Here is an 11,112-nt window from a genome sequence, read left to right on the forward strand (position 1 = left end):
TATTCTCTAGATATGATGCAAACCATTGGTGCTGTCTCTTATACACATCTTATATCTCAGTACACAAGTCCAGCGTTTTAGGCTGACAAAATGAAAAACAATTAGTAAAAATAAAGTCAAATTTAGATTACAGTACCTAAAAAAAAATGGACATTTTTTTTATAGATGATGCTTTCTCTTTAAAAAGAAATCGTTTTTAATTTAATTCACAAACATCATGTTTTAAACAAAAATATTCATAGTTGTGCCTTGTTTTGCTAAAGGTAAACATTGTTACATAACAATCTCCCCATGTTAAAAAATATTGAGAAAAAAATATTGTACTCTCAAATTGTGGGAACGGTTTGGTTTCGGTCCTTGAGTAATGCACTTTATCTGCATTGCTTCTCTCCAGCTAGGAGTATAATTGGGTACCTGGTGGAGTTGCCTGCTCCTGCGCTGATTACCAGCAGCAACACTTGAGCATGCAGACCCAATGACTAGGGAATATAAAAAATGTTATATTAGCTCAAGGAAGAGGCGCATTATAAATGCCTATACCAGTACCATTATTGAGGAAACAAGTGGGAAATACGAAAAAAAAACAAACATTGGTGTTCAATCCTATAGTGAGATTGGGCTCTTTTCGTGATGACTTTCTAAGTCGATCTAATTTTACATGCCAAGTTGTTGTGTTTTCCATTAATTAACAGTCAGTAAGTAGGTCGAATAATATTTCAATGACATTTTAGATTCGACTTGGGCAAGTTCAACTGTATAACATTTGACATAACTAATTGTGTGAATATTTTTTTTGAATATGTGTATATTTTGTTTTTAATTAAAATATATTAGTGATAATTAGTGGGATAACTTACCTTATAAAACGGACACAAATCACCAGGTTTTCTAATAATTGTGTACACTAGTTATATGGGCTAAAGTAGATGCTTAGCTGTACTGTATATTAAGATGTATTATACGCTACAACCATTACACAAACTACAGGGGGCAGTATACATTTTTTTTTATGCAAGTGGTGCAATAAACATGCAAAAAATAACTTCCTTGTTTGATGTTTTCTTTTCTTCAGTGGTGAATTCAAATAAGGGGAGGGGCCCCAAGCCATGCCATCCACCTAAATTTTTTCCAGTTACAAAAAAAAAAAATAGGGGAGGGAGAAGAAAATTATAATAAAATTTAGGTCTTAAAGTGCCATTTCCAGCCATCTAGATGTGTCATCCTCATAAATAAACCTCAGCCCCGACCATGATGGGGCTGAGGTGGTCTAGAATCTCCATCTGTAAAAGTTTCTCTCTGCGCGCTGCCACTGTTGTTTTTATTATATTTATATATTTCATTTTATCTAACACACAATGTAATGGAGCTATCTCTTTAACTTTAGAAGGCTAACATGCTGGCTCATATATATACTGTAACACCTAAATTGAAGCCCTCCCTCTTCAGTTTGCAAAAATTAGCCTCGAAAAGAAGCTCATGGGCTTCTTTTCAAGATAGCAAAGGCGGCTTTTTTTCAAGATAGTACAGTACATACACTCTACATGAAACAGAATAAATTGAAAACGAGCTTGGTTAATGCAAGTTAAATACACTCCATGATACAGGTTGATGTTACAGTGGCTTTATTTTACGCAAGTTCCGGCATTCATTTTGAAAAGAAGCCCCCTCTTTATTTTGCAAAAGTAGCCTCGAAAAGAAGCCCATGTTGAGAATTAAGCCCATCCAAAGTTCGCAAAAAAAAAAAAGAAGACCTGGGGGCGGATTGCTACAAAACGGTCTTAACTGGTAGTCTTAACTCCTCGAATAAAATCAGGATTTTCACTTAGACGGTCTTACTAAAGTCACTCTCCTAAGACTATTGCTATAAAACGGTCTTTGCTTAGACCGCTTTGAGTATTGAAATGCCAACAAACATTCCCTGGTAATAAAATTGAGGGTAGTGTTACGCTTGCTCAAAACATGCATATTTATCAAAATGAACGTAAATAAATGCAGACTGGTTTTTACAGATGCTGAGAAGCTTGCGGAATATCCGTCGTTTGATTCTTAGTCTTTGACGATCTAGGTCTAGTACCTGTAACGCCATGATGAAAATGATTTAAGACCGCTTTAAGCCTCATCCGAGTAAGCCTTAAAATTTAAGACGGCCAACTAGTTAGACCACGGTATAGCAATGGCCTATCATCATAGACCAGTAGTGACATCACAATTAAAGCCAGCTAAGCGTTAAGACCGTCTAAAGACTGCTTATAGCAATCTGCCCCAGGGCTTCAATTCAAGGTTTTACGGTAGGTAGGTATGTATATATATATATATATATATAAATCAGTAGGTAGACGCAGACAAAATAAACTGCTACGATACTTTGACTTGTAAGAGACATAGAAATATTTTATTTGCGAAATTTTCGGCAAAAATTGTATCGTAGCAGTTTATTTTGTCTGCATCTACCTACTGATTTATTCTTACGATGAGACATACGTGGATCCACATCAACAACACCCACATCTAGATGTGGATAAGAGACAGCATATATATATACTACTGAGACGCATGTAAGCCTAGGTCCCCATTATTACTACCTAGCAGAATAGGCTGAGCTGTGTAACTCCCTTGACAGTTTGGAAAAATAAACGAAACAAGAATACAGTGAAATATTGTCTCATTTGATTTATTTATTGCATTGGATCTCGAAGAAAGCATAACATGGTGGAAGACCCGGCTTGTTTCTGTAAATCGTTGAACGAAGTTGTGGATGTGAGTGGCTCAACCAGTTAACAAGTTTAGGCTACATGATATAGGCCTAATACAACACAACACGACGGCAAGCCTATTGGTTGTAATTTAAAACCCTGTCTCTCAAAGTGTTTCATTACACACAAAGTAATACTGTATATACTCTTGATTAAGCCACCACAGTGGTTTTTAAGCATTTACGGTATGTCTTAGACTAAAAAACATAAACCCAGGACACTGCAAAGTCAAATCTATAAGCATGAATTGAAGATTATTTACTCCTAAAGAAACCTGCATTCATCTTAAATTGACATCCTTCTTAAGTTCCTTGACATCAACTCCTTCGACATCACATTGAAATTGCTGGGAGAATGCATCAACGAAGCTGGGAATGGCATCATCTACTCTGATCTCTTTCCCTAATTCTGCCGTCAAGGATGTTACACCCTTACCCTCGATACCGCATGGAATTATGTTGGAAAACCAGCTCAGATCTGTATTGCAGTTCAACGCAAGTCCATGGCAAGTTACAAAGCGTTTACATTGAACACCTGCAAAAAAATCGAATTGATATATTATATAATTTGAATATTAAATATACAATATATAAATATAAAACCACAGAGGTAAAAGTATAAAAGTGGTGAAGCATTGTCTTCCACTTGAACAATTGTGGGTTTGAAACTGATGAAAACTTTAATCATCTTCACCAAAGAGTATAAATAGGTACTACCTGCCAGGTTGTGAATGATCTGGAACAACAGTGATGTATCTAGGGGTATGCAGGATGTGGGGGGAGGGGGCTGGGCACAAACACTGGAAATATATGAAGCCAAAAATTATGCTCAAGTATTTAAAAATCGCTTCATATTACATTATTTTTGTAGCTGGCTCCCACTATCTTAATCAATGATCCTCCATTTCATCTTAGCACCCCCATACTCCCCTCCCCACCATCAGCTCCATTCAAGACTGCCAGATATGCTACTGTTCTAGAAACAAGCAAAAAGGAACATCCTTCCATCTGTGATATACCTGCAAGCTCCCGCAATTAGGATTGCTGGAATATCGGTTTGGAAACGGGAGAACTTCATTTCAAAGCAAAATTTAATTTATTACCTATTGCAGCTATCTTGTTGTCATTCACCCAAACACCAGTATGTGGGGATGTTTCTCCCTGGATACTAAACCTCCGACACGTCTCTATGATGCATTTCTCAAGCTGACAAACATACCACCGCACACTCTTTTTAAAGTCACCGAGATATAAAATTGGGTATGCCACCAGCTGCCCGGGTCCATGAAACGTTATTAGACCACCTCGGTCTGTCTGCAGAAATTCTGCTCCAAGTTTCTTTAAACGTTCCTCTTCCTGCTTTGGATAGTCTTTAGTCCTGATGCCTATGGTATAGACTGGATTGTGCTCACATAGTATTAGGGTGTTTGAGCATGCTTTATAGGATTTCTTGTTGTCAAGACTGTTTTTAATATTCGTTTGGATTGATTTCTGAATGCTGAGAGCTGTTGTGTATGACACACGACCAAGATTGCATACCCTCACCAGAGGGTGACTGGCTGTCATCTGCAAGAGAAATAAGGAATGCATGATAACAAAACTGTACTGTAATTTTGATTATAATCTTTTTATAAATAAACAATATACATTCTTTGTCAATTGATAAGTGTTGCATTTTAAGTAAATACCTTACAGATCATAGAGTGCTTCACTCAGTAGCATATCCAGAGGTGTGCACACCCCCCAAAAAAGCTCTCGCCTCTCCCTCCCCCAGAAAATTCTCGAAGCAAAAAAATTATGTTCAAGTAGTCTAAAAATCACCTTATTTAGTGATCTAGCACCCCTCACTTAATCATCGAGCCCCACCCCCCATTTCAAGACTTCTAGATATGCCACTGGCTTCCCTAAGTCTGCATTGCAAACAACCAATAAAATATAAATACAAATTCTAGAACCAACCAACAACCAATAGAATGATAAGTAATGAAAATGCATAAACAGTTACAGACCAATTGGATCTAAATCCTCGAAAAAGTTTTCTATAGTATTCAATCGCTGTATTTTATTATTATGTGTACGGAGGTAGAATAACCCATCCATAAGTCACGGCACCATTGTCTGAACTGCTATGGACATGGTCTGTGATTACTGTAGCAGTCATAAAGAGACACTTGAACTTAATTAAACTAAACTAAAACCAAATATTTGATAATTTTTTTTTTTTTGGTACATTTTCATTTGTTTTGGTTTTTTCTTCTCTGTTGTTGTTAAGCGCCACAAGGTTGTGTCAACGTGAGGCGCCATATAAATCCAGAATTATTATTATTATGTATGTCACATGACCGGCTGTAAACAAACATCGCCGAATTTGTCTACTGGGTTCTTTAAGTGCACACAAGCCAGGTGTGTACAGTACACTCGACCTCCATTGCAAGTCCTTATCTGAGACGACATGGTTCTACCAACCAAGCCAAGCAAAGAGCATTTCAAACCAGTGCCAATGTTATTGTTAAGGCTGTATTATTAAGTTTTTGTAGTGGCACTCGTGCCTTACCATAAGTCCCCTCGACATTACAGTAAGCACTGAATTTTAAAATGCATCTTTGTGATTGTCACAGCCAGTGCTGGAAAAAGTGCACGACCAGCGATTGGAAGCATTGACCATTACCCCGGAGGCATTTTAGAAAAAAAAAAAATTTTTTCCTTGTTTTTTTTTGTTACACATCACAATTTAATGCATACAGGTAATTAAATCTGATATTTATGCTTGCTCTAAACCACTAAATGTACTACTGTTTCGTAATTGTGTGATAACAGTTGGTGCTGGAGGCATTTGATCAAGATAATTTTCATGGTTGGAGGCACAAAAATATTTTTCCAGGCCTGGTCTCAGATGACCCCACCAGGTAACATTTTTATGAACTGACCCATGCTAGCAATACAAATGGCAGACATATGTACAGTACTTTGACAGACCCCCATTGCACCTCCCAGTGAGTTATTATTACGGCCTACCTGTAGGGCTTAGTCACCATTGCCATACTAGACCTAGGCCTACATACTTATAGTAAATTAGACCAAAAAGTTATTTACAAATTTATTACAAATATTAGAAATACTGCTAGGCCTAAGCCTAGATATGGAACGGTTAGCCTAGGAATAGGCCTAAACTAAAGCCTCCATTAGCCTAGCCCTACTACTCTAGCTAGCCCAGGCCCAGCCTAGCATATCTAGGCCTATATGTGCAGTCTCTAGAGCGTTTGGGACAGCGGCCAGGCTTAGGCTAGCTTAGCCAAAATCAATCCGGTCTAAACATTTTTAGGCTACTTTAAATACTTTTTACTACGCCTACTACAATTAGAAATACAGTTACTGCACTGCATTACCACGTGTTCCCTCACAGAATGTGTGCTGTACTATACAAAAATAAAAACTACAAACAAGCTTCCTGGCCTTGTGTTTGTTCTCTGTCGAGCTCCTCTCGTTGTGTGTCATGTGATCACTGAAGCGTAACACGTTTCCACCGGACAAAACACACCGGACAAGTTACTCTTTGTTCATTCATGCATAACTTTGTTGTACGCCACCTAAAACTCTGTATGATTTCATATTCTATACATAATACTCTGCCTATGCAGTAACTTTATTTAATAAGAAAGTATAATACATACTCCAAGTATTGAAATACACGCCATCGTTTTGGGATTCAATATTTCGACATTAATTATGTCATCATCAGGAATTGGAGTATGTATTATACTTTTTTATCTGAGATTAATCAGTGGACCTTTCGGTTATTTAATAAAGTATAGCAAGCTAATAGTGAACAAAAGTAAACTATTATTATCCTATCTAAACAAGTACGGTCACTTAGTTTCATATTTAAAAATAAAATTGAGTTATCAAAGTATATCCTTTACAAATGGACTCCTTTACTGAGTTCCGTTTCTCTTTTAAGGTTTTGCTCCATGTAATGATTTCTCACAATACCGTATTTCGAATAAACGCCCCACTTTGAATAATAACCGCCCCCTCGAATAAATGCCACCCAGAGCCTCATTTGGAATAAGTGTCTCCCTAGTCAAATAAATTCCCCGGTGCGTTTATTTTTTCCTCCTTTCTTAACAAAACTAATGGAAACAACATAATTCTTAACACATACTATAATGTTCTAAACCAGCAGCATTACATTTTTTCTAAAATGGATCTATAAGTCTTTAGGATCACGCAAATAACACATTTTATTTTATTTTTTAAAATTTTATTCAATTTCCAGGTAAATCTATTACACAAAGAGATACAAAAAAAAAGACAAAACAAAAGCTCTAGCTGAAAAATAAACAGTACCCTGGGGACTGCCAAAAACGTAAAACACTATCTGAGTGGCTCTTCTAATACTGTACTTCAAACAAGCACAGATAAAGTAATGATATACAAATACATTTTTTACGGTAATTATATGTTGTTGTTCATTTACAGTGAAATTAAGGGGCGTTTATTTTACACCAAAATCGAATAAACGCCTCCCAACTCTCCCTCAGAAACTCTTTTCAACAATAAACGCCCCGAGACCTTTATTTGAATAAATACGGTAATTCTGTACTGTGATAACTGAATTTTCTAACATAGCGCCCTCTACAAAAACATGTTTCTTAGCTTTTCTTGTTTGGCGGTTTCTGGTTCTAGTCATAGAGCTATTCTTATTATAACTCTATGGTTCTAGCGGTTCTGGTAGTTGATCATTGCGTTTATTCATAATTTAGATTTACTCATCTAAATAATACCACCTTGATTTTGCAGTGTTTGCTGGTAACATTCATACACTTCATACAAAGTGAGATGATAGCAAAAAAACAAAGTCGTAAGGAAGTATCCAGATCTAATGATGGAGTGAATATAATGATGGGAATAAAATTATACAGTACAATAATAAAATAAACCAGAAAAATGTAAATATGTATATCTGATTCGAGTAAACTGGAACAAATAGTGTGACACAAAGAAACAAATATCCTAAGTAGTATCAGACTTCGTTTCTTGCAAGCATAACAGATTGGACAAAAACTGCACTCGCTATATTCCAGTTTGAAGTCCACAAATTTATCAAAAGTAGACTAATCATGAGCTGTAATGTTTTCAAGACGTTAGATTGCTGATATCCGTTGCTCCTTGCGGCTCTTTTGCTCAAATTTTTAATCATCATTAGGCTTAATTTTCTTGTTTTATGATGTACCGTACTTTCATGTTAAAGGTGGAACTCGCGCTTTTTAATTTCACTTCATATTCATATCAATGAAGTACAGTAGCGATGTATACTAGCCATATCCATGGTACATCGTAGCACAAAACAGGTACAGTACTCACCTTTCCCTTGAACGTTTGCTCTTTTTGTTTCGTCCAGGGATAAATCAAAATGGTACTCTGCGTGTCGGGTTAATTGCTAGCTTCCAGGTACAGTATAATTATATTGATGGCCATGTGGGGTGTCTATAAAACGAAGACCCTTGATAGTTTAACAAACACATGCAATTTGGATTTTGCAACAGCCTATGTACAGTATATTAAAATAAGAGAGAAAAATAAGGGTTTTCTTTTTGGGGTCTTGGGATTTTGGGGTCTGCCGTCTTCGTTTTTTCCGTATATGTTTCCTAATTAAATTGCCTTATTGTAGATTTATTCAATTTTTTTAATGTGTTTGTGGTGTATTTGTGATGTTGTTTTTAATGTTTTTCTCCCCTTTTGTTAAACTTAAATTTTGAATTTTGATTGAAATAAAGTTCTTCGTATTTCGTATAGACACCACACCATGTGCTCACTTCTTTCTAGAATTTAGATGGCCACCATCGCTTTAGGTATTCTGATTAAAGATGATCCCTGTGTTTTAAGCACGGAAGATAGTCTGTGAATACGTCTTTCAGAGTTTGAGATGACCAACAGTGTGTTGGCACCTGACCAGTGGCGGCGCCACCACGCTAGGAGGGGTGTCGGGATCAAATTTCCCCGACAAGATCAAAACCGACCAGAGCCAAAGGGGCCCAGGAATCTTCAGTCGGGTTGGGTCGTAAGAGCACTTCAGATGCAATTTTCACAACATCCTTCCACTTTTGTCTGTTTTCAAGTTTGCCTTTCCAACTTTTGCATCACCATTTTTTGTCCATTCAGTGATGTTGTTTATCCGGACAATAATATGGACTTGAAATTTAGTTTGTGTAACCAATTTTAGAGTATCGCACTCTATAAATTTTTCCTCCCTGCAAATCGCTTCTTTTTTCACCTCCGGGGAGGAGGGTGCCTTTACCCACAGTCCTCTACTGGCAAATTCACTACTGCTGTGCCACCTTATGTTTTTTGGGCAAATTATTCTTTAGATGACACATTAAGTGATGATCAGTGTATCTCAAAGAAACAACAATTGATAAAAAGTACAGACTCAAGAAATAAGGAACAGAAAACAATCATCTCTACTGTAGTACAAAATGTTTATTTACAGCCTAAACCTTCTAGAAGCATAAAGAAAATAACAAATAAAGGAAAAATGAACGTTTGTTAGGGTAGGTAACTGCAAGTACCAACATAAATATGAAATCATTACTTAAATACATTCCAACAAGTTCCTGGATATCACAAGGTTGATTCTCATCTTCAGATTTTATATATTTTAAAAATTTGTAGGACCATTTTTCATCAAGGTACATTCATTATGCTGATTCATCATTTTTAAAATAAAATAATTAAAAATAATGATTAAAAAGTTGGAAATAATGTTGCGTTTCTTTACTTAAGTGGAACTGCCACTTCCAAGTTGTGTTCATAAGACCAGTTTTTTTGCGGGGGAAAAAAAAAACCATAACATAAATTGTTTTGATTTCTACTAAGAATTGTTACTAATAACAGCAACACACAGATTTTATATGAAATATGACTCTAATTTGACTATTGTTACTAATTGGTGTTATTTATGTTTCTTTCATAATCTTTAATTGCAGACTTAAAAATTGCTGGCTGTACGAGAAGCACTTGTTAAGCGTGTTTGCCCCAAGGCGTCGTATGTGCTTTGCGATAATCCTAAAACAGGCGTACGCATTTTCCTAATGTATGCCCATCAATAACTCCTTGCAGAATTCTGTCATAGAAAAATGACACCATGTTTCGATAGACCTTTGGGAAACGTACAATGTTCAGCAATCAATATTGAATAGAAAAAACATTTTTTTCATATTAGGTATTACATAAGAAACGGATTTGTAACGTTCCTTACTTATATGCAGTATGGCAATGATTCAGATAGTACTGAAATCTTACAATTAAAACATCTTCACTTTTCATTTTTTACACAAAATATTTTTTAACAAGTTAATAAAGCAATAATCAATTGACAATATTCATGAGTACAAATTTCGAATTGCAAACCCACGTCACCGGTATAATAAATAAGCAAAATGCTAATTAAACTTTCAGTAAAATGGTAATTAAATTTAATTTTTGTATCATATGAAAAATTTACCTTTGAAATTATGTAAAATTCTGAATTACAAACACTGTATTATTAATGGTAATATTAACATTAAGAATAGCAACTCCCCAAGTTCCAAACTGTGTAGCTATATTGCAAAATGGTAATAATAACTACCCAAGTCCCCAAGTAAAAGAAAGTCATACATATAAATATATGCAAAATATTTGGTAAAAGGGTGTTTTAAAATTTGTTCAAAAAAATATTTGTGTACTCTTTATGTTTAGTTAGTTTTTGAGAGAATAAAGTTAAATACAGTAATCAAATAAATCAAGGGATAAAGAAATATACTGTAATCATAAAGTAAGTAATTATATATATTATATACATGTACATAAAAGAATCAATGAGTACAACATGAAAAAAATTACTAGTCTGAGCAGTAACACAAGACTTAAAAGTTTGCTCATAAGTTACATAACAGTTAAAATCCTCATATGAGGAGCAATAGGGCTTCATGTGCTCATATAAGCAATGACCTCATTATGTACTTATACCAATTTATGAGCTAACAAGAGCAATAATGTAATGCTCAAATTGCTCATATGAGCAATAATGTTAACATGATTATTAAGTTTGTAGGAGCAGCAATTTAATAACACAAAAGCATATTTAGCAATAAACAGCAAAAACAGGTCACTATTACAGCTGATCAAATCTGCATCGACGCACGGAAAATGTACAAGTTTGCATTTGAGTTCTATTTTAATCGCTTAATGTTTAATACAACATTCAAGCACAATAAATCAAAGCCTAAAACATTTTTTCTAACATGTTGAGACACATACTAAAATTTTATTTCATAAGTTTGTTAAATATTGAATAAAATGTAATGTTTATAATTGCA

General features: G+C 35.3%; 1 protein-coding gene across 2 annotated transcripts; it reads right to left on the reverse strand.

Annotated features, from left to right (window-relative positions):
* Positions 1-2,665: 2,665 nt before the first annotated feature.
* LOC117120251 (putative lipoyltransferase 2, mitochondrial) lies at positions 2,666-6,257 on the reverse strand. Of its 2 annotated transcripts, none has more exons than XM_033265266.1 (3): positions 6,139-6,257; positions 3,856-4,318; positions 2,666-3,287 (listed from the first exon to the last, which is right to left on the reverse strand). In XM_033265266.1, exons 2-3 carry the CDS (start codon positions 4,316-4,318, stop codon positions 3,034-3,036), a joined length of 717 nt encoding a protein of 238 aa, XP_033121157.1. In that variant the 5' UTR covers positions 6,139-6,257; the 3' UTR covers positions 2,666-3,033. The 2 variants fall into 2 exon arrangements, with proteins under 2 accessions (XP_033121157.1, XP_033121158.1); XM_033265267.1 differs by having other exon boundaries at positions 6,154-6,196.
* Between the last annotated feature and the right edge of the window lie 4,855 nt (positions 6,258-11,112).

This window comes from Anneissia japonica, unplaced genomic scaffold, assembly GCF_011630105.1.
Source record: "Anneissia japonica isolate Jap-2015-1 unplaced genomic scaffold, ASM1163010v1 scaffold288290_len239259_cov183, whole genome shotgun sequence".
Lineage (NCBI taxonomy): Eukaryota > Metazoa > Echinodermata > Crinoidea > Comatulida > Comatulidae > Anneissia > Anneissia japonica.

Coding starts and splice junctions, on each gene's coding strand:
- LOC117120251 (XM_033265266.1), bottom strand. CDS start 4,318: ATGACAGCCAGTCACCCTCTGGTGAGGGTATGCAATCTTGGTCGTGTG. Junction 3,288..3,855: donor CAACAAGATAGCTGCAATAG/GTAATAAATTAA, acceptor ATTTTTTTGCAG/GTGTTCAATGTAAACGCTTT.